Source organism: Melopsittacus undulatus, chromosome 5 (genome assembly GCF_012275295.1).
Source record: "Melopsittacus undulatus isolate bMelUnd1 chromosome 5, bMelUnd1.mat.Z, whole genome shotgun sequence".
NCBI lineage: Eukaryota > Metazoa > Chordata > Aves > Psittaciformes > Psittaculidae > Melopsittacus > Melopsittacus undulatus.
In genome coordinates, this window is record NC_047531.1 from 27,539,988 (window position 1) to 27,563,920 (window position 23,933).

Here is a 23,933-nt window from a genome sequence, read left to right on the forward strand (position 1 = left end):
TTTAAGATAGAATTTTCCATTTTTAAATCACTGTAATAGTATTTCAGAAGGTAGCTCTTAGGCTTGCATTAAACACAGCTGAATTGTTGGAGTCATTTTGATATACGTAAGACACAACGCTCACTGAGTGAATTATGAGAATGTATGTATACTGGCAATACAGCAAAATGTAAATAAGATTATTTCACTATTTAATGCCAATGTGAGATGAAGTATAGGATGATGTAATGTGATAAAAGCCAATACGTTAACTCTGTTCAAAACTTCTTTAGTTTCGGGAGTTTAGTTTTAAATCAGCTTAGAAAAAAAGTTTCAGATTCTGCCTTCAGTAGCTTGTACAAAGACCTGTGTATACAGAAGGTGTTGGACAGACCTTTTTAGTCTGTCTTTGATTTTAGAAAATTTGAGTGTTAAAACCAAGCAGTTCTGAAAAGTAATAGGATTAACCTCTTTTTCTGCTCTAGAAACAATACCTGACTTGTCATCCAGCATAACAAGCTTAAAATTATCTCAAAATCATTTTACTAAAGTTCCAGAAGCAATTCTTCTTCTACCGCAGTAAGTTATTATTGTATTTATTGATGTTACTGTAAGTTCTTGATGAAAATCTCATGGCAAGACCTTGGTTAAGCAGGAAATCATGCATGTTTTACTGAGTTTCAGAAAAAGATCTCTAAACACATTAAATCCAAAAATTAGTAGCTTTTAACTGAAGACAAACCAGTCCCATTTTCTTCATTGAGAAATTCTGTTCCTCAAATTCTGATCACTGTTATTGAGTGTATATTGCTTGAACTGAAGCTGACAATTCTTGCTGAGAAGTACAGAATGAATTTAGTATTTTCTTGAAACCAGCAGTAAAAAGACACTGGCAATTTTTCCTTTTCAAGAAGTTCTGCAGACATTTGCACAAGGCTACCAAGATTAGTTTTTCACTTCCCAAACATCACAAGATATTTATTCTCAAAGAATGACACTTCCTCTCTATGGAATTGTGATAAAGATGCATGTGACATTTATTTTGGCCTACCTTCAATGCATTTCTCTTGTGAAAATCAAGCTTCTGCTTTTTTTTATAGAAGTTACTGACCTTAACAGGTCACTAGAATTGGATTGTGGAAGGAGAGCTTGCAAGGGTTAATCACATCAGTTATCTGATAGAAGTGGGTAGGTGTGAGTGCTGATGGCACCCTGGAAAGGCAGATGCACAAATTTGTGAACTTACATTGATCAAATTTACATAGAGCACATCATTATTAAAATATTACATTGTTTCAGCAAGCTAACATTTATATTCACAGCAGTCAAGTTAATGGATGTGCTAAAAATGGTGCAACTTTCAGGTTCTACATCTCCCAGCCCAGACAAATCAATGACATGCATGCTTCATGTTACAAGGCAATGTAAACAGTATGTTTGTCCAACAGATGACTTACAGAAATTAAATGTTCTTCTTTACATAGTTCTTAAATATATTTGTAGTTGAACTATATAATTAATGAACATATATATATTTACAAACATTCTGATAAAAGTGTGAGATACCCATACCATCTGACATTAGTCCCCGAAGTTAGGAACAAGAAAGAGAGCAGCTCAGATCACCTAGTAAGGCTCCAGTTTGTAAGTGGAATCTTGGGTTCTAGAAAGTTGGCAATACCAGCAAGTTCCCATTGCTTTTTTTCTTTTTTATTTGAAATTTACCAAAAAAGCCCATGAAAATTCATATTAGTGTTATGCTAAATTGCAATTGCCTTTTTTAATATATTTAGCAAATTAGATATTGCACAGGTCCTGCCCTGACCTGTAATGGAAGTAATGAGCTAAGCTCCATTCTCTGTTACCTGTATAAACGTATATTAACTATACTGTTTACAGTTGAATTACAGGAGTGCAAACCATATTTATCTGTGTCTTCTACTAATCTGAACAGTCAAGCACATCTGTAACTTGTAGAAAGAATAAGGAAGTGGACTATTACCACAATATGTACACTTTTATTTAAAGTGACTCTTCCATTTACTGTCTACAACTTATATACACAGTACAATGTGGATGTCTATTTTCATCATGAGGCAGTTTCATCTACAAATACACTGAAAGAATATTATACTAAATCAATCTTACGTATTTTCTTTTCTGAGTTAATGAAGACCTACTTTAACACCTTAATTACTTTTGCTTGTAGTAACAATTCTCTATCTTCTTCTGTCTACATTCCTGCCAGAAAACTGTCTGTTCTGATATCTAATCCATTTGCTTATTTATTAAATAGTAGAATCATAGAATAGAATCTTAGAACAGTTAGGGTTGGAAAGGACCTTAAGATCATCCAGTTGCAACCCCCCTGCTATGGGCAGGGACACCTCACACTAAACCATGTCACCCAAGGCTCTGTCCAACCTGGCCTTGAACACTGCCAGGGATGGAGCATTCACAACTTCGCTGGGCAACCCATTCCAGTGCCTCACCAGCCTCACAGTAAGGAACTTCTTCCTTATATCCAGTCTAAATTTCCCCTATTTAAAGTTTGAACCCGTTACCCCTTGTCCTATCACTACAGTTCCTAATGAAGAGTCCCTCACCAGCATCCCTATAGGCCCCCTTCAGATACTGGAAGGCTGCTATGAAGTCTCCACACAGCCTTCTCTTCTCCAGGCTGAACAGACACAACTTTCTCAGCCTGTCTTCATATGGGAGGTGCTCCATTCCCCTGATCATCCTCGTGGCCTCCTCTGGACTTGTTCCAGCAGTTCCATGTCCTTTTTATGTTGAGGACACCAGAACTGCACACAATACTCCAAGTGAGGTCTCACGAGAGCAGAGTAGAGGGGCAGGATCACCTCCTTTGACCTGCTGGTCACGCTCCTTTTGATGTAGCCCAGGATACGGTTGGCTTTCTGGGCTGTGAGCACACACTGAAGCTGGCTCATGTTCATTTTCTCATCAACCAACACCCCCAAGTCTTTCTCTGCAGGGCTGCTCTGAATCTCTTCTCTGCCCAACCTGTAGCTGTGCCTGGGATTACTCCAACCCAGGTGTAGGACCTTGCACTTGGCATGATTAAACTTCATGAGGTTGGCATCAGCCCACCTCACAAGTGTGTCAAGGTCCCTCTGGATGGCATTCCTTCCCTCCAGTGTGTCAACCGAACCACACAGCTTGGTGTCATCGGCAAACTAGTCATTCAGTTCCAATACAAATCTCAGTCTTATTTTTTTTCATTTCCTAACTTTTTTTATTTTTCATGTTTTCAGTTTGCGATCGGTAGATTTAAGCCAAAACAAGATCATAAGCCTGCCTGGACCAGTGCACTGGAAATCATTAAACCTAAGGGAGCTGTTATTTAATCATAACCAAATTGACATCTTGGACTTGAGTGAAAAGGCATGTGCATGGTCTAGGCTAGAAAAGCTACACCTATCCCACAACAAGTTAAAGGAGGTAAAGTGTAAGATTTAATCTAAAGAAAATGAAATAGTTTTTCAATGTTTCTTTGATTTTTATGTCACCTCTCATACCACCATAAATCCTTAGTAAAATGTAAGTGCAAATACTATATCCTTTGAATGAAAATCGCCATATTTTATTAAGCTTTTCTGTCTGGAATGTGTCATCATATAATCAGTTTGTATGAATTAATTTTGAGGTCCTTTGTCTATTAATATGTGAAATCAGGCCCATTTATATAAAGAAAAAGCTAGTAATACAGTGGTAAAAGTGATACCTAATTCTGTTAAGTATTTAATGTTCATGCTCATACTGGTTTTTGTAATGTTTAATTACCCGTTCAATGTTCTTTTGTTTAGATTCCTCCTCAGATCGGCTTCCTAGAGAACTTGACTTCTCTGGATGTAAGTCATAATCCCGATTTGAGATTCTTTCCTGATGAAATGGGAAAACTGTCCAAAATTTGGGATCTTCCTTTGGAAGGACTCCATCTAAATTTAGATTTCAAACATGTGGGATACAAAGCCAGAGACATTATCAGGTTTGTGGCCTTATTGTTCTTGAATATCCTCATGTTGCTTTCTTGTGATATGCAGTAAGCATTAAGAAAACATATCCTTTTAAAAAGACATGCTGGTTTGTCTTAATGAAATCCAGTATGTTACTTTATGGGAGGTATCATATCATATGAACTCACACACATAAAACAGATTCTAATGATTTTTATATTACTTCTTGAATTTTGTGCTTCTATAAACCATGAAATAAATGGTGCTTACCAATTGTTTTGAATATGTTTCTTGTGTTCCCAAGTGCACAGAGCACATTTTCTGGGTAATTACAAAACAAAAAGTCATATTCTGAATTAAGCTTTACCTTTCAAATCATAAATTAGAATAGATTGTTAAAATCCCAGTAATATCAAAAAGATATTGAAAATATAAAGGAAATGGTATGGGTTTAGATTTTTACCTTGGTCTTGAGTGCTGTTGGTATTTTTCTTCATTACACACTGCTGTGAGTTCTGCAAACTTTTTTATGCCAGATTTCTTCAACAACGACTGAAGAAGGCTGTACCTTATAACAGAATGAAGCTCATGATTGTTGGAAACACCAGCAGTGGGAAAACTACCCTGCTACAACAATTAATGAAATGCAAACGAACAGAATTGGGCTCTTCAAAAGCTACAGTAGGCATTGATGTAGAAGATTGGATCATTCAAGGGAAAGGCAAATTGAAGAAAGATCTTATATTAAACGTGTGGGATTTTGGAGGTATCTAAAGAGCTTATTGTCATTTCCTGTTGTCTTTCCTAACACATGAATGCATTACTTATTCTTGGAGTAGGCCTGTGAAATTTTGAGTTGTGGATAGTGGAATCATGCAAGCTTACACCAAAAGTCAAGTGACTAATTATAAATTAGTGAATTCTATAAAATGGCAACCAGTCCCTCAAATTTAATATAAAGCCCCAGAAATGTGGTCTGACCACTCATTTTGACCATAGCACTTTAGAACTGTTACTTCAGAATAGCAAGAAACTGTTTGTAATCACCAGAAGAATCATCTTTCAACTCTGTTTCTCCCTTCTGTATTCCAGCTCTGTCTAGGCTCTACAGCATCACTGTTTTGTAGTGTCCCAGTAAACAAAGCACTTAGGAGACATTGGGGTTTTCAAAATCTTTCTAATTTTGAGCAGCTCCAGAAGTACTTGTAAAATTCAGGGGCACTTTAGCCTATAGAAGAGTTACTTCTAAAGGTGGGTCTCTGATCATTTAAATACAGTCTATGTCACAATGGATAAGCACAGAAGAGCATGTCCAGCTTCAATTGTGGTTTGAAGTGCTTAATGATGTGAACTTGGGAATCTTATTTTAAAGTTGCTGAAAGGATAAGAGCAACTTACATATAAGGGAAGAAGGAGGTGTAGGAAGGAGTGAAGGAGAAATTCAATATTGAAATTTTGAAAGAATCATTAGCTTTCAAGTTGTGTTTGTAGCAAACATGTTTATCCAGCTGTTAAATCTTACATTTCTTGACTTAAAACTAGGTTACACATTTGAACACTACACTTCAGTCATTACACTACCACACAGTACCTACTTAAAATTCATAGTTATTATAGGTTTCCTCTCAATTTAGATTATTTTCTGTAAGCACTAATTTTGTTTGTGAATTAGTTATCTGAGAATAAGTGTCCTGCTGCCTTTTTGTGACTTGAAGATGTTCAATGAGGGAAGTACTAAACAGTGGAAATTTTTTATCATTAGGACAAGAAGAGTTCTACAGTACCCATCCACATTTTATGACCCAGAGAGCTTTATATCTTGCTGTTTATGATCTCAGCAAAGGACATGCAGCGATAGATGCTATGAAGCCATGGCTTTTTAACATCAAGGTAAGCCATAGATCTGTACAGAATGGAATTTTACATTCTAGGGAGCTGGTGGTGAGCAGCAAATAAACCACAAATATTTTTAGACAGGGAAAGAGGAAAGAAGCTCTTCAGTAAATAAAAACAGGAAGATGAAACAAGAGCTGAAATACATATTTAAAATATGATCGGCACCACTTTGTACTTCCAATGGTAGAGAGTAGTATACGAAAGAATATTCTGGCAATATGTGAAACTTACTGATGAAAAGAAGAAAGGGATAGTGTTAAAGGGATGAGGAGTTAAACCCACTTTTTCTTTTATGCCACTGTAAATTTTGTGGAAATCAGAATTTTACTAATTTAAAACTGACTAGATGCAGGTTTGAAATCATGCTGTTAAGTGTATGCTTAGCATCCTGTTGTTAACGGGAGTGATTCCAGGACTATGATAGGAAAATTGGTCTAAGGATCTGCTTACATATATTTTTATTTCACTATTTTATTTTCATTTGATGAAATCACGCCATGGTAAGTGAGCATTCCTTGTCTTTTCCTTTTGTATGATAGTTAGCCATGGCTGAGCAGTGCTATTACATGAAGATTTTGTATACAGATTGTGTTTGTTAAGCTTATCTTTTTCACTCTTTCCACCTTGAGCAGCAATACATGACAGAGGGTTATAGTCTGTTTAGTGTTGAAGCCCATTTCTGCTGTGTTCTTCTTTGATATGCAGTGCTTGCAAATGTGTCATTGCTGCAATGTTCTAAGGACAGCTAGCAAATTACACTTTGTTTTCCATTTTGTTAGTCATTTTTTAATGGAAAATGCAGTTGTCCCTCTAATTTACTGGCAATGTTATTAATCTGCAAAGTATGAAATCCAGATCTACACTGCTTCTTTTTAGAAAAAGCAGATTTTTGGATATTTCTATTTTAAAAAAGACTCTTCTCTGTATGTTAAAAATCGTAGTTTGTGTTCGTAAGCCAATGTATTTTTACTGTCTTATCAAGTCAAGTCTATTTTATAGGATTGCAGTTTAAACTTACTCTGAATAAAGACATGAAATAGTATTTCAGATTTCAAACTTATCTAAAAGAGTTATATTTAAAAGGGAATAAAAAGTTGCTTTTTTCATTGTATTCAGTGTTTTGACTAAATTGCTCACATTTTGTGTGGATGTGAAATAATAACATCGGCTGTCTGGATCTTACTAACAGGCTCGAGCTTCAACATCCCCTGTCATTCTTGTTGGCACTCATTTAGATGTTTCTGATGAAATGCAACGTAAGGCCTGCATGAGTAAAATTACTAGAGAGCTGTTGAATAAGCGAGGCTTCCCAGCAATCCAAGATTATCACTTTGTGAATGCTACTGAAGAATCTGATTCCATTATCAGACTTCGGAAAATCATAATAAAGGAGAGTCTGCACTTCAAGGTGAGCTACGTACTGTTGATAATGTTGAAAACATCCTAGCATTAGATAAGGATTTAACATGGATTAACACATAATTAAATACATTTTTAGTGTGATAGCAAACTCATCTTTCCTTTTAGAAAATGTTACATGCAGCAAAATAAGGAAATCCACCAGGTTTGTTTTAATTTCATTTTCTACCAGAAAAATCAACTTAGTAAAAATCTCAGCTAAGCTCTGTTTTCAAGCACTAGGGCCATAAACAAAATATTTCATTAAAAATAGGCCATCTTTTTCTTATGAAGAAACCTGATCAAAACCTGCTTTTTGTTGAATGGCATCATATAATTACTATATATGTAGTGCAAGATTTCAGGGGACCAGGAAGTAAGGTTTTGTGATTTCTGAAAGCCAACTAATTCTCCATTTACTTATTTTATTTTACGTAGTATGAAACTATTCCTAGAAAGGGGAATTCTCTGCTTATCTCCTAAGCCACAGCGTGAAGCAGTAAGTGTGAATAATAAGTATGAAGAGACTAGCCCAGGCATGGATCTTACAGAAAGACAGGATCCAATCTGTTACAAAAGAATGTACATATTTGTATTTTTTCATTCATACAATATCAGTCATGTACAGTGTCATAACATGTTAAAGAGAAAAGGTGATGTCCTGTACTACTGAAGTCAGTGGCAGAACTTCATAAATCATAGCAGAGCTCAAATTTCTGCTTGGAAGATTTTATAGAGCTAATGCTGTATTTATGACCAACCTCACACTTGTGGTGGTTCAAAGGAGAGAAAGAGCATGCACACCTCATGTTTCTCTTTCAGGAATTTAGCTACATCCATAATCTGCCTTAACTTCATTCCACAGTTCAAGGAATAGCTAACCGGTGCTAAGTGGCAATGAGGTGGCCTATTCAGCTGGAATGGATTAATTTGACTTCTCATGCACTTAGTAGACATGAATAGAGCTGATGTTTGTAGACATTTATGTAGCCCTGTAGGACCACACTTCAGCAGTCAGGAGAAGGTCTGCTTTTTGAAAACATTTCCCTCTGAGGTACCTAGAAGTTGTTCCTGTAACATCCACATCTCTTGTGACTATAACTTAAACTCACATTTAAAGGTAGCCTGAAAAGGTATTTTCCATAAATAATATAGACACTTTGTGAAAGGAGTGCTGCAAGGTACCTGCTTAGAAGTTAGACAAAGTGAGTTAAGTATTCAACGTTGTTAGAAAGTGCTCTGAGTGTTTGAAATTACACAAGGTACTAATTATATTTTTGACACATACAAATGCCACAGTGCATTGGTGTTTAACTTCTTTTAGAGGAAGATCACAAACTAAGAAGCCAAATTAGAAATGTTGGGAAAATTATTTCCCATTTCCTCAAAGAAAACACCAACAAACTAGCTCAGTACCCACAGAGAGGGACATTTTTTGGGTGCTCGCTAATAACAAAAGTTAAACAATGTCTTCAGGAAGGAAGGCAGGCTCAGGAAACAGGGGAAAGCATGTGGCTGTTTCCGCTAAGTGTCACTAACCTGGCTAAATTTATTTCTTCCTCTCCTGCTGTCCACTGACTATCAGCAATGGAGACTTGTAATTAAGCTAATACCCTTTCCCCCCCAGTTTATCTGAAGACATGTCTAGAAAGATTACAGATTACAAGAGGTATAAACTTTATTCATTTACCTCTGTTCTTGTGCTCACCTGAGGTGTATGACATCATCTGTTCATGCAGAAAATACTTCCCTTTTACTTTAAATCAAAGCTTTCTCTTTGACATTGTGTCTTCTAAGAAGACATCATTTTTTATGGAAACACAGAAATATTGAGTATTCATTTTTAGAAGAATGTTTATGTTAAAATTCTGGAAGAAAAATTAGTTACATCTACCTTTCAGAAGCCATCTTATTCAATAAATTCCACATGAATAAATGAATACATTTAAGATTATTATTCCTAATTATGCAGATCAGAGATCAACCAGTGGTTGGTCAGCTAATTCCTGACAGCTACCTGGAGCTGGAGAAGAGAATTTTGCTGGAACGTAAAAACGTTCCAGTTGAATTTCCTGTGATTGATCAGAAACGCTTACTGGAGCTAGTACAAGAAAGCCAGTTACAATTGGATGAAAATGAACTCCCTCATGCAATTCACTTTCTGAATGAATCAGGTAAAATATTCTCTTCAGGTATGTTTGTTAGCACTTTATTGCAAATCTGCAGCAGACTAACCTGTATGTATTTTTACATCTCACGAAAGTTTGCCACGGTGTTAAGCTGAAATGCTTAAGCTTGGATAACTTTAGTTTGATAATCCAGGTTACTATGTCACAAAGGAATTCCAAGATATAAAGGATTACTACTGTAACAATTTTTATCTCTTACCCCTCCTTGAAAACATTATACCTGCTATTTAGACAGCACAGTTTCTGAAGAAAGTTGCAATTGCTATAATAGCTTGAATAGAACAGTGATTAGATGAACATATGTTCCAGCTTATCTTAGTGCTTTACGGACTGCATAAGATTAAATAATAAACTAAAAAACAAGTTGGTTGGAAAGAAAACCAAGTCAGATCACAAATCTAACAGGACATCAAGTAAAGCTGAACAAACCATGATTGCGCTCTGCTGTCCTGAAATGTTGACATAAACTCAGAAGCTGTTTATTATTCAAACTGCTTATGTCAAGTAAGAAAAACAGCCCAGAGTGGGGTATTTACTGTGCTTAATATGGAGCTTGAGAAATGCATTGCTAAGTACAACATTCTCTGTGCAGGTGTACTCCTTCATTTTCAAGATCCAGCACTGCAGCTGAGAGATCTGTATTTTGTAGATCCCAAGTGGCTATGTAAAATCATGGCGCAGGTTAGACCCTTGCTTTTTTCATCTACATTTGTAGAACCTTTTCCCATCTGAAACGACTGTAACTTATCCATGATTCTTCTTCACCATTTCTTTACTGTTTCATGACCTAGAATTTTCTCAGGACCCAGGTTGGTTTACCTGGCTCTGTTTCCTTCGCTTTCAAGACAGCTGCCTGTCTCAGCGGTTCTATGTTCTTATGCTGTAATGTCCAGTATCATTTAAACTGCACGGGACACGAGAATAGATGTAGAATAGAAAAACCCCATGGATGCAAAGTAATGCTGTACTATGTTGTGACAAATTGTAATAAAAGCTGGAGCTTTGGATTAAAGCAGTAAGAATGGGGGGAAAAGGGTCATTGTGTGCTTACTGATGGCAAAAGGGAGTGGTGGATTCACATCTTGGAATGGGAGAGTAGCATGGGAGAGTAGCAGACTTAAGAGAAATCATGAGTGAAATGTTGATCTAGAAACACCAGTTATGTATATTCAGATTTTCTAACCTCTGAAACTTTGCCTTTCATTCAGTGCAATAAATGGGATGACAAAATGTAAGCTTGAGGCTTTAAAGCTGGTGCAATTAAGAGTGAGAAAAGACCTAGAAGGTCACAACACACAGTGAAAGCTGCTGAAGAATGGTAGCACACAAGTGGTTTGGACAGCTTTAATATTTTTCACTGCTGTCTTCTTGCTGGCTAGCATTATGGAAATGTTCATTTTCCCTGTGAAAAGGAGTCCGTTTCCCCCCCTAAATATTAGCCTACTAAATATTTCAGGGAGCAAAGTTCATCAGGAATATGCAATCTAATGATGACTGCACAGCTGAAATTGTTTTACTTTTTTGAAAGATTCTGACAGTGAAAGTGGAAGGCTTTTCCAAATATCCTAAAGGAATTGTAAAGCGTTCAGATGTGGAAAAATTCCTTTTAAAGAAGAGCAAGTTTCCTAAGATCTACATGTCACAGTACTTCAAGCTTCTGGAAAAGTTCCAGATTGCTTTGCCATTAGGAGAGGATCAGTTACTAATCCCAAGCAGGTAAGCAAAGAGCTAAACCCACCAATGGCAGCCATAGAGATCAAAATGAAACATTCCCATCAGGTTGACTAGTTTAACTGATCACTAAAACAATTTTGTATATGAAAGCATGATAATATACTTCATACACTATATTTTAGTAAACACTTTCAGATGTATCTTGTACCAGATAAAGCTTATCTGGTATGGAATCTATAAATGATAAAATGCTTTCTAAGGATAATATTTCTTTTTCCATGCAGCAGGAAGGTTATAATTTACCTTTACAGTGTGCCAGTATTACAGATACTTACTGCAATATAAAAACTAACCATGAATTTCTATAGCCTATTTGCTTGGAATGAGAACCACAGTCAGAGGCAGTATCTCCTCCAAACAGTCTAGTCATTAAATGTGGTGACAAAGAAGTGTAATGAATTTGAATGAGGTTCTTTTGCTTTATCTGAAGCAGGTAACACAGTTCCTCTCCCTCAATTACAGGTTTCTTAATATGTTGCCTAATGGAGAGTGTCGCATGGTTGCACTCACCAGTTTCTATGTTCTTCTAAGTCCTGGCAGAGGAGGATTTTACCTGAACATTTTACCTGCCTTATATGTGTCTCAATTTTTTCTCAGATGTACATTCAATATCTAATGATTGAGGTTCTGCTGGGATTAAATTACAGCAGAACTTCACTTTACCACAAGCAAGCAGAATAAGCAAGCACACTACCTGTCTGCTCCCTGATCATTTGAATCATTCATTAATAAATAATGTTTTATGTAATAAATACTGTATGTCATCATGCAGTTTTGATACAGAGCAGCATTAAATAATGTCTAATATTTTTATTCTTTCAGTTTGTCTGATCACAGACCTGTTATAGAGCTTCCCCACTGTGAAAATTCAGAAATTATCATCAGGCTTTATGAGATGCCCTACTTTCCTATGGGATTTTGGTCCAGGCTGATCAACAGGTTGCTTGAAGTATCACCTTACATGCTGTCAGGAAGAGGTACAAATCTTTATCTTCAAAAGCAATAGTGAGCACGAATTCATTGATCACAAATGCATATTAAGGCTATGTTGGTTTATTTCTGCTGATTTATGGCCACTTCACAAGCACAAGAAAATGCAATGGTTATTTTTGTCACTTAAAAATACCCAGGAGCAGATAACGCCTGATCTTTATTGTGGTGTGCGGAAGGCAAAGATTGTATTCAGCTTTTGTAGGACTATTCTCACTGCAAAGTTGTAGCCTTTATTTTATTCTGTAGTTGGGTAGGCATAAACCTACCCAATAAATATTCATATTTATTATAATTAAATATTCAAAGTACCATAAATTTTCTGTGCATTTAAAAACATTACATTCATATTGGAGATCAGATTTTTAATCTAATTTTGTATTTTCTAGAGCGAGCTCTTCGTCCTAACAGAATGTATTGGAGACAAGGCATTTACTTGAACTGGTCTCCTGAAGCCTATTGCCTGGTGGAATCAGCAATATTTGACAACAACCCAGACAGTTTTTTGAAGATTACAGCACCTTCTTGCAGAAAAGGTTAATTATCCCTGAGCCTGATTTTTGCTCCAGTTTGAGTGCAGCTTGGCATTTGGTTTGTTGTGCTTTTGCCTTTGGAATGTTGAGTTTAGCTTTGTGACTGCAAGTATGGCAGATTGCATTTGTAATTTCCCTCTTCTGGCTTCTTCAAGGATGCATCCTTCTGGGACAAGTTGTGGATCATATAGATTCTCTCATGGAAGAATGGTTTCCAGGTTTGCTGGATATAGATGTATGTGGTGAAGGGGAAACACTGTTGAAGAAATGGGCCCTGTACAGCTTTCAGGATGGTGAAGAACACCAAAAAATCCTTCTTGATGACTTACTTAAAAAGGCTGAAGAAGGTATATATTTATGCCATTTAGGCATATAAGAGATACATCTGTATGTAGATAAATATTATACGACATCAGCTTTTTATAACATCTGGGTAGTTCATGTTATTTTAAAATGTTTCATTTCTGTAAAAAATAACAGTAAAAGTTAAAAGCAACTCATTCTTTTTTTTTATGCAAGAGCTGTCTGTATATTTATATAATATGGGATAGATTGCAGCTACTTTGTATAGTTATGTATAAATGGTAGCAATCATTTATCATGGTACTAATAATGCAACTTCATTCATGGAACTGAATCCAGCACATAGTAAAGTTGATACTAGATCTTTTGGTAGGACCACATACAACAGAAATTTAAAAAGCTATTCTACATTCTACAAACTAACAGAATTGTTTCTTTTTATAAACAGAAAAATAATTTCTTCGTTAGTTTGGTTTTGTTACATAGCCACAATTGCTATCACATTTGATTTGTACATATCCAGAACCTTGAAAATACTTAAACATGTGAGATACATGAAGTTGAATGGCAAACTCAATTAGTTGTATATGCATGTATGTATGTTTATGAGTGTGTGTGCATACATGTATGTACACACACATAAGGATTTCTATTTAGGTACATTGATCATGTGCAGTCACAGAGATACATATACCTTTCAATGCATTTTGAATGATGACTATCCTTTTTCTTCTTTTTTTTGTCTTATTTGTTTCTCTTAGGTGACCTTTTGGTAGATCCAGATGAACCAAGACATACCATTCCAATAGCTCAGATTGCTCCTGATCTGATACTGGCTGATTTGCCTAGAAATATTATGTTGAACAATGATGACCTGGAATTTGATGAAGCTCCTGAATTTCTCTTGGGTAGGCATCATTTTGTAGGGTCTTTTTTACAGAGCTGATGTAAACAAATCTGTTGGAGTCAATTCTGCAACATATTGGAGAAAAAAATAGAGATTTGTTTTCTATATAAATGTATTTTTTAAAGTATTCTGAATTTTGGGTTATTAAGTTTTCATTTTCCATTAACTTGTATGCTAGGACACTGGGGTTTGTGTGTTTGAATTACTGATCATGAACCTTAACACAGTAGATAATCCACCCCTTTTAAAATCGGACTTTTCAGCTCTTTTTGATATATAGTTGATATCCCTTTGTTTTTAACACTCTTCAATTTTATCATTGGAAAGGTGATGGTGGGTTCGGATCTGTATACCGTGCATCCTATGGTGGAGAAGAGGTTGCCGTAAAGATTTTCAATAAACACACTTCCCTCAGGCTTCTAAGACAAGTAAGAAATACTGCCTTTTTTTCCTATAGTGCCACTCTTAGAATAGCAACCCTGGTGAAGAATTTAAAAAGCTCAAGGCTTCACAACATTTCTGAGTTTACTTCAGAACTACAGAGGTTATGCTATTTACAGTATTTCATCTGATTTTACAATTTACAGGAGCTTGCAGTGCTTTGTCACCTCCATCACCCCAGTTTAGTGTCTCTGCTGGCTGCTGCAATCCGTCCCCGGATGCTGGTGATGGAATTAGCCCTTAAAGGATCTCTTGATCGTTTGCTTCAACAAGACAATGCAAGTTTAACTAGAACACTTCAGCACAGGATAGCCCTACATGTAGCTGATGGCTTAAGGTAATTGTGATATCTACTTTGCTCTAAAGATGGGATACAGCTGCAGGTAGGATGTAGTGCAAATGAAAATCTCTTTTCTTATATCTCATCTCAAGCAAAATGTTCCCTGGGCCAGGCAAACGTTTTCCTTTTTATGATTGATTATCTAATAGATAACACACACTTTTGCTACCTGTGATTTTCTGCTAACAAGTGTCTCTCATGTAAGTAGAGAAATAGCAAGAGCTCTGGGTGAAATTTCTATGTGGCCATTGATTTCTTATTGGAATGTCAAGAAGGTAATTCAGTGTATTGTTAAGGTTCTGAAAGTCCATGAATGTCCTCAGGAGCTATTGAAGTGTGATTGTAAAATGACAAAACCTGCAAAAGGAGCTTAGGGACCAATGAAGTTTACACTTGTAAGATTCAGTTTTCAAACTGCCAGTGACACTTCAGATAAGACTTGTTACTAAAATGCTTCCATGTTTATGTACAGTAGATAGTAATTCAAACAATTCTAAAGTCAATAGCCAGTATGGTGGTGTCACGTCGGTGACATCTGACATTTTTAAAGACAATATTTAACATCTGAAAGCACGATTTACTGTTCTGGGAATAATCCATTCAGTGTGCTTGTATAGATGCATCCCTGAATTATGAATGCTTTCAATAAATACTTTTTTGGTTCACAGGTACCTGCATTCAGCAATGATCATCTACCGTGACTTAAAGCCTCACAATGTGTTGCTCTTTACTCTGTATCCCAATTCAGCTGTTATTGCAAAAATAGCTGACTATGGCATTGCCCAGTATTGTTGCCGAATGGGAATAAAAACTTCTGAAGGCACACCAGGTATGGAAAAATGCTTTGGTTTACAGTGCATTATGTCCAAAAATAGCTAATATGGTTTTTATGTAGTCTGTAAGAAGTCAATCACAAAATGAAATCCTAATCATATTACAAGTTGTGATGCCAGATTTGTACTTCTTCTCGACCCTACTTCCTATTCATGTTTTAACCCCTTTTAGAAGAATCAAGGAGTATACTAAAGGTTTAAAAAAGAGCAGATTAAATTGCATGCACTCATAATTTTTACTGTTTTGTTTTAGGGTAGTTATTGTGATATTGAAATTATACTGCTAAACTTGTCTGGTCTATTTTTCAGCAATACATGGGTATTTAAAGGCAATAAATATCTGCACTGTTCCCTGACTTTACAGAAAACCTACTAACATCCATTTTAAAGCACTGAACAATTCAACGACTTTGAAAAGTGCCTTTAGGTCTTGGAAATTGAGCATGAAGGCGTGACTTCGAGTATTAAATGTTAGGCCTTCAGTAAAGACTGCAGACTTGCCTTTCATTTTCAGTTTTCATCGATAAATGAATTATTTCATATATAATGGTGCAGAACCTCTATAACTGGTGTACTGTCCCTTTCCTTTATACTGATTGTTGATTTTTTTGGAGGTCTGCCACATGCAAGCTACTGCCAGCCCAGAAATAGTGAGCCATTTTTGGTTTACTTCCTATGACATTTTCATCAATAAGCATTTGCTCTTAAAAGGATAAAGATGGCTTCATCTGCGTATGAATCATAACTATTAATGAATGATTTATTTGCAGGATTTCGAGCACCGGAGGTTGCCAGAGGAAATGTTATTTACAATCAGCAAGCTGATATTTATTCATTTGGCTTGCTGCTTTATGACATTTTAACAGGAGGAGGTAGAATAATGGAAGGCTTGAAGTTTCCAAATGAATTTGATGAAATAGCCATACAAGGAAAGTTACCAGGTATGCCTTCTTTCTTACAATTTTAAAATGAAAGTGGACCATTTGTGCTGCCTCCCCCAAAACTAACACCTCTCATGTTTTATGTTGTATGTGACAGTGATCAGAGGAGTAATAATAGTAATTTTTTTAAGTTTATCCTAGTTTCATATGGTCTTGAAATAAGGAGAAATAGGCATCTATCGAACATCATGTTGGTCAAAATTTCATTGCCATTTCAAGGGATCTATCTGCTTCACTTTGGAAAGAAACAGAGGGTTTGTTTATGTGGGACTTTATCCAGATCTAGATAAAACAGATGTTGCTGAAGGTACCTTCTAATACCATGTCTGAACTTCACACCTATTACTGTGGTAATGCATATCATGCACTAAGATAAACACAGCTCCACTTCTGTTCTTTGATCATGATACATTACATTAAAAGAGTCATTAACTGAGAAGCTGAAAATTTTGAAATCTTTTAAAAACTTCTTGAAATCTTACTTAAATTTAAAAAAAAAATTAATAAATGGTGTCACTTAAAAAAGCATCAAAATTCCTATTTTAAAAGGAATTCCTTTGTACTTATCAAGAGTGAAGTGCCAGCTACATAACATTCTTCATAATTTCATCTGCTTTATAATATGTATTTGTTGGCTGCTGGAAGGAAGGTTGAAGAAGCTATCAGGCTGGATGTGATATAGGCAAGCTGGACAATATGACTCAGAGTTTGACAATTTCTGTGTAAAAAAGCTGTTGAATTTTATAGTACTACAATCTTTATATGTGCTGTTCTTACTTATTGCCCTGCAATAATGCGTATACCATGAAAGATTCTTAAAGACTGAAAACTCCATCTAGGAAAGGGCAGCAACTCTGCCACTCAATCGGGCATGGCTTCTCCATTAGGAGAGACAGAGTTCATACATTTTCTGCTCCTTAAGGAGAATTATCCAATTCATAGCTCAAGACAGTTTAAATCCTCCTCATCCCCAGAACTGTTGGCTCAGTATCTCTTGAATGCAGCTGTCCATTTGGCTGTTTTCTGTATTATAAGCTCTATAAAATATTAGTTTCTGGAGATGGAATTCCGCCTGTGCACATGCTCATTATTTATATATTTCCACCAAAAAGGGTTCTGGCTGAGCTCACCGGTAAACAGTGTCTGTCATGTGCTGAACTGAGTATGTTCGTTTGCAGGTATTTTATCATTAAGGTTACCTCTGTCTAATGTAGGACTGGAATATCTGCTGTCAATTATCATGAACCAATATGATAAACTAATATTTAATCTAAATCTTCGCTCTGTGAGTTTAAATCTATCCCCTTTGTATTATCACTACATGTGCTTGTAAAAGGCTCTCTTCAGATTTCTTTTGTTCCTAGAGAGGTCATCACTATAGTCGTAAGGTACATATTCAAAGCCCGAGTGGTTTTTAAACTTCCATATCGCATAAATACTATATGGAGTTGTTTATCTAAATTGCTATATGTTTTATTGGAAGCTCATCTGTATTCCATATCCATATTGAATTCCACAGGAACTGAAAAGACTACAGACTGAAATGACAAGCCTTTGAATGGTCAGCCTTAATCAAAACACAACTCACACACATCTGTGACTCAGTCCCAGGTATAGGAAGAGCAAAGAAAAAGTTAAAGCAAAATCCATTTGCTTTAACTGCTCTTAATGTAAAGGACTCTAGCGTTTCATACTCTAACATTTATTGGTGGATGAGAAATTTCAAGCTGTTCATGCTGACATTTTAGCTTTACATTTTTAGAGTATGATATTTCTTGGAGCAGCTCTGTAAGAACTTAGATGATATCTTAAAATAAGAAGAAATTTATTCAGAACTCTCATTTCTGTACTATGGTAAAGGCCAGTTAAGAAGTTATCTAATTTCACATTTTAGATCCTGTAAAAGAATATGGCTGTGCTCCCTGGCCGAAAGTTGAGAATTTAATTAAAAAGTGTTTGAAGGAAAACCCTCAAGAACGACCAACATCTTCCCAGGTATTATTTTGTATATGTATTTTATATACATGTATATGGTTATAATACATGATACCACAAAGTTGTTGTGCTTTCTAAAAAGGAAGTGAACATTTAAGTTAGTAAGAGGCACGGGGTATTTTCTGTTCTTCTTTCCTGGAACTAAAGAGCCATGAAATACTGCTTGCTCTTGCCATCCAGCATTAAAAGTTCCATTCAAATCTGGCAACCATTTATTCTAGCCTGCTGTTTTTTCACTGTGTTGCTTTAGTGATTGCAGGGAAACAGGATTCGGATTACTTCATGGTCTTTACTAGGACTATGCAAAAAAGACTTTGTTATAGTATCAGTGCAGTTAGCCTATGCCATTCATGCATGTGAGAGGAAGAACAGAAGTGTGGATGTAAAACCTACTTTGGTGTGTTTGCGTTGCTCTTTGAAATGGGTGAAATTTTCACATGTGCCTTAACCCCACTGACTTCCTGAAATTCTAACAGAAGAATGAGAGTCAATGTCAAGTTTCTCAGTGCACAAAGATTGCTCATTAACAGTAGTGATACAGATGAGCTGCCCTGCTGAGACACTGTAAAATATGAGACTTCATATTTCATAAAACGTTGTTCTCCATTGCTTGTAATTTATCACTGCACAAGTCATTGTTATTACCATGTGCATGCTGTGGCTTTTTTTGTAGGTTTATGAGATCCTGAATTCTGCAGAGCTTGTATGTTTGATGAGGTATGTTTCAATACCCAGCACGGCTACAGCAGAGTGCATGGTTGCTGCCAATCAAAGCTGCAAGAAGGCAGGAGTCTGGATAGGCAATGGGAACACAGAAAAAGCACAACTTTCATTTGTTAACCTAAATACAGATGGACATACTTGTGAGGTACGTAGGAAGTTTGCCATTTATTCTGAATGTTTGGCACCCAGATGTATTTCAGAAGAATTAATTGCATTTTAACAGCAGGATATTACTTCTAAGCTTTGTGAGAAGAAAGACTGCTCATAAGTGAGTCATCACTGTACCCATGAAATGAAGCAATACTGCAGCCACTTTTTCTTCTTTTCCTGCCATCCAGATGGAACTTTCTCATAATGCTGTCTTTCTGGCTTCCTTTCTTCCACTCAGATGAAAGCTATTTCTAGCATGAAGGCTAGAACAAGGAGTAGTAGTTACACAGCCTTTCATATCAATACCTCCCATAACAATCCAGATAGTCTCTTAAAGATTCCTGTCTTCCCATGGATGCCATCTCCTTGTGCCACTTTGGGTGATATCCTTCAGCTCTTTTCATTTGATTTTTTACGTCTCAGTCCTGTGCCTTCAGAAAAGGAAAAAGGTTTTAACAGGCTTGATGTGCTGTGATGAATGTGTGTGCCAGAACTGAATATGACTCATCATCAAAGTTATTGCAGTTATATTTCCATCTGTTGACCATGATACATTTGAATTGGTAGCTTTGGTATAAATTACATGGCTTATTTTGCTAAAACTAATATGAGAAAAATAAGTATTAGACCAGTGCTTTTATTGTTATCAATTAAACTGAGCATATATTGCAGTGTATTTCCATTCGCTTAATTCTCTGATGACTTTGAGACCTTCGCTAGAGTAGAGAGAGAATATTTTTTTCAGCATTCAGCTTAGAGATTTTCCTGGGTAATATTTGAGGGGTCCTTCCAAGCACTTTAAAGATAGATGGCACAGTTGAAGATGTGTTCTGCTAATAGAGAATTAGATTTCTGAATGGGGAAGATAGGCCTTGGGTCCAAGGGTCCGAGGCCTGACCATTCATGGTCCAAGTTTATTTTCATTATGAGCAGTTTATTAGCATTTACCCTTACTGAAAGCATAACCAGGTTGTTTTTCTTTTCTGACTCAGGATATGGCAGATAGTAAAATTTTAAGTTTGGCCTTAGTGACCCTTCCTGCTGAGAAAGAAAACTGGATTGTAGCAGGAACCCAGTCTGGCTCTCTGTGGGCAGTTAACACAGAAGATGAAACAAGAAGGCATCGTCTGCAGAAAATGTCAGATTCCATCACTTGTTTATACTGTAATTCTCTGTCAAAGCAAAGGTATAAATGAATTTTAAATATTTTGAGGCACATTTTGAAAATATGACTAAGCAGAGATGCTCTGAAAATGATACCGGTGCACTTGGCAGTTTTGCTCAGACAACTGCTTATTTTTGCCTGTATTTCCACTTAATGTTGCACCTAGTGTACCTGGAGACTACATTCCTGACCACAAGTAGTTGTATTTGCTTTTTGTGTTTAGTTGTTTAGTGAAACTCTTGAAATACCAGAGGCCGCCCATTTAATATTTTCTTACCTGATAAAGGAATTTCTAGAATTCATTCTTTATTTATTTTATTTCAGCAAACAGAAGAATTTCTTCTTGGTAGGCACAGCTGATGGCAGACTGGCAGTTTTTGAAGACAGAGCAGTAAAGGTAGGCTTGTTCTTTGCTGTCTGTTCTACAAAATAGTATAAGTGAAATGTAAAGCAGTTAACAATAGGAGATTTGTTTCATTTAGCTTATTTTTAATTGCTTCTCTAAAACTAAAACTAATTTTCTACTTCATTCTTAGACAAACTGCATGTGTTTTACAGTATCTGTTTTAATGATAGAGTTCAGAGGCAAAATTATTTCTCATTATAGGACTTTGAAAGGCCTGCCAAACTGAGTAGAGAGTTGACATTAATGGTTATTATTAAGAATATCCTAATGGTTTTAATCTCCTTTACTTATTGCTGTTACAGACCCTTTTTCTTTTTGTTCACACTAAATTTTTGTAGGGTATCTTCAAAAAGACAATATTTAGATATTTTGTAGGTCAGAGTTCTATGCACACCACAGATAAATGCTGGGAGCTGTTTGTATCAGCTGGTTCCTGAGCGTTGGCTCCTGACCATATGCAATTTAGAGTAGTTATGAAGCTGCAGTGCATTGCAGAACTATAATATGGTCCAGTGTGGGTTGTCTCCAAGGTATGGATGTGACTTGCCATCCAGTTCTTGAACTGGGTCAGGGGTTGTAGGAAGTGTCAGTCCCAGCTCTGTCCTGTTTCCACTCACACTGGCTGTTTTCTATGGGACATCTATAATGAGACTATGGTGCTTTTCAGTCTCCAACATTCTAGAAAGATACCATAATGGTTCAGAAAATCTGGCTGTTTCAATATACTTCAGCAGGCTGTGTGGCCTTGTTTTAGCAGTTCCTGAGTGCCTGTATACTCCTTGTTTCTAACAAAGAGTGTATTTTTTCTTGCAGTGTAAGGGTGCTACACCTCTGAAGATACTAACTATAGGAAATGTTAGCACACCACTGATGTGCTTGAATGAGTCCTCATGCTTATCTGAAAAAAACACAATCTGGGGAGGCTGTGGAACAAAGATCATTGCCTTATCTAGTGATTTCTCTGTTCAAAAGCTCATTGAAACAAAGACAAGTCAACTGTAAGTTTATTTATAAGTGATGTTATTTGGCTGTTTTATTGAAGATTTTTGGCAGTACTTCTGATGTAATGTCTTGTTCTGTAGCTTCTTCTTTGAGTTCTCTTGTTTCTGTTCTTTTCCTTCCATAATACACATGGAATACAATGTACATTAAAATAAGATCAGAGAGTAGTGTTTAAAGTGCTCATTGCTGCTTTTAAACAAGGGATATGCTTTTTTACTATATAAAGGATTTATAAAGTCATTATCTATTCAGAAAATGTATAAATGCCACTGATCAGTTTTTCTCCTGCAATTGCATTTGTCCAGGTCCAGTCTACATTATTTAGAATCACACACACATACACATATACTGAGAATAGTATTTGTCTTTATATGTTTGTCAGCATGATATGTGTGCATATCTTTGCCCTATGTAGTTAAATCATGCATGATTGCTGACTTCTCATTATTTAGAAATTAGAGACTCAAGTTTTTGGAGAGTTTGATATAATTCTCACATGGGCAAAACATCCATTACTGTGAGAGTCTATGTCAAAATATAGGAAGATTATAGCAAACCCTTTCAGTTGTATCCAAGTCCAGTTTGGTTCTAATGCTGAGTATTCTGTAACAGTTAGAGGGAAGCTAACCCCACTCATAGTAATCAGTTAGACATTTTCTCTGTATCTAACTGGAGTCCTCTCTTCTAGGTTCTGTCATAATGCTTACAGCGATGCAAACATTATTTCAATAACAATAGACAAATCCATCTACCTGGCAAAGAAAAACAGCCATTTTGTGGAAATCTGGGATAAGAAGACAGAAAAACTTTCTGAACTCATTGATTGTGCACATTTTCTTAAGTAAGTGTTTCATCTCTGATGTACAGGCTACCAAGAAAAAAATAACACCATCCTAGTACAGACAGATGCAAAGAAAGCTGAGTATCACATTGCCTTCTCTAACATATTACCTTAACCTGCTGGAGGTAAGGAATTTGCCCAGTTGTTTTGGTAAATGTGGAATTGTTTTCCTCTCTTTTGGCTGAGAACTTCAGAATATTTGATGCAGAACCTTAATTTCTTAAGACCCTTATTCTATTTCACCATTTTTCTATCATATCAAGAAGATTCATGTAACTGTGCTCGAGAAAGAAAAAAGTCCTGGCAATTTTCATTTGCATTTAAATTTTCTCTCCCTTAATGTGCCATGTGCATTTGATTCTTATGGTGAGATCAGGACCTGCTCTAGGTGTGCTCCTCCCACTTTGCAGTGACCTGCCTGCAGACTGGGAGAGAGCAGAGAATACCTGCCTCCTATTTAAAGGTCTTTTGAAGCAGACCAGCTAGCTCTTATAGGTCCACTAGTTTTCATCCCAGTTTGTTTCAAGTCAATCAATTGATTAGCATTGATGAACGATTGTTTAACAAACAGGCTGGTATTGAGTCATCTTAGCAGTTGTGGAATAGTGTGCCACCAGATTTTAATACAAATTCTTTCCATACTCATAGGGACAAAATGGAAAAACTAAGCACAGAATCAAAACATAAATTGGCTTATTCTGGGAGAGTGAAGACAATTTGCCTGCAGAAAAATACTGCACTGTGGATAGGGACAGGAGGAGGACATATTTTGCTGCTTGATATATCAACACGTCGTCCTGTGCGAGTTATAGACAACTTTTGTGATTCTGTTAGAGTCATGATAACAGCTCAGCTAGGTAAGTAAAACCATCAAATGATGTGTACTTTAAAAATCAGTGCCAAGTTCAGGATTGCTGAGTCCTTTTTGACATGGTATTCCAGAACAAATTAGCATGTGTTCATTCATTCTATTCTACTGCTGTCACCTTCAGTCACTGCCAGACACTGCGGTGTTTGGTAAGTACCAGCAGGCTGTCATACCTGTGCCCATGTAAACAGCTCTTCCCTGGCTTGTCACTGGTCAGCACATGAACACACCTCACCTTCACTGTGTTCTTGTGCCATGCTTCAGCACAGCTGTCACTATGTTCTGTCTGATAGTCCCTGTCTCCGTCTGTGTCTGCCTG

The 23,933-nt window shown here is 36.4% G+C and overlaps 1 protein-coding gene across 1 annotated transcript in view; it reads left to right on the forward strand.

Moving 5' to 3' along the window:
- The window catches only part of LRRK2 (leucine rich repeat kinase 2), a 69,403-nt gene that overhangs the window by 38,889 nt on the left and 6,581 nt on the right, over positions 1 to 23,933 (forward strand). Inside the window, exons 26-49 of the mRNA XM_013128879.3 lie at positions 465 to 558; positions 3,258 to 3,444; positions 3,810 to 3,991; positions 4,496 to 4,725; positions 5,722 to 5,849; positions 7,045 to 7,263; positions 9,226 to 9,427; positions 10,035 to 10,123; positions 10,971 to 11,158; positions 11,999 to 12,153; positions 12,556 to 12,702; positions 12,855 to 13,046; positions 13,764 to 13,910; positions 14,237 to 14,337; positions 14,497 to 14,687; positions 15,359 to 15,519; positions 16,294 to 16,464; positions 18,359 to 18,459; positions 19,133 to 19,327; positions 20,325 to 20,518; positions 20,822 to 20,894; positions 21,717 to 21,901; positions 22,594 to 22,746; positions 23,395 to 23,603. Coding sequence (XP_012984333.3) covers positions 465 to 558; positions 3,258 to 3,444; positions 3,810 to 3,991; positions 4,496 to 4,725; positions 5,722 to 5,849; positions 7,045 to 7,263; positions 9,226 to 9,427; positions 10,035 to 10,123; positions 10,971 to 11,158; positions 11,999 to 12,153; positions 12,556 to 12,702; positions 12,855 to 13,046; positions 13,764 to 13,910; positions 14,237 to 14,337; positions 14,497 to 14,687; positions 15,359 to 15,519; positions 16,294 to 16,464; positions 18,359 to 18,459; positions 19,133 to 19,327; positions 20,325 to 20,518; positions 20,822 to 20,894; positions 21,717 to 21,901; positions 22,594 to 22,746; positions 23,395 to 23,603 — 3,894 coding nt within the window. The remainder of the gene's footprint in view (positions 1 to 464; positions 559 to 3,257; positions 3,445 to 3,809; positions 3,992 to 4,495; positions 4,726 to 5,721; positions 5,850 to 7,044; positions 7,264 to 9,225; positions 9,428 to 10,034; positions 10,124 to 10,970; positions 11,159 to 11,998; positions 12,154 to 12,555; positions 12,703 to 12,854; positions 13,047 to 13,763; positions 13,911 to 14,236; positions 14,338 to 14,496; positions 14,688 to 15,358; positions 15,520 to 16,293; positions 16,465 to 18,358; positions 18,460 to 19,132; positions 19,328 to 20,324; positions 20,519 to 20,821; positions 20,895 to 21,716; positions 21,902 to 22,593; positions 22,747 to 23,394; positions 23,604 to 23,933) is intronic.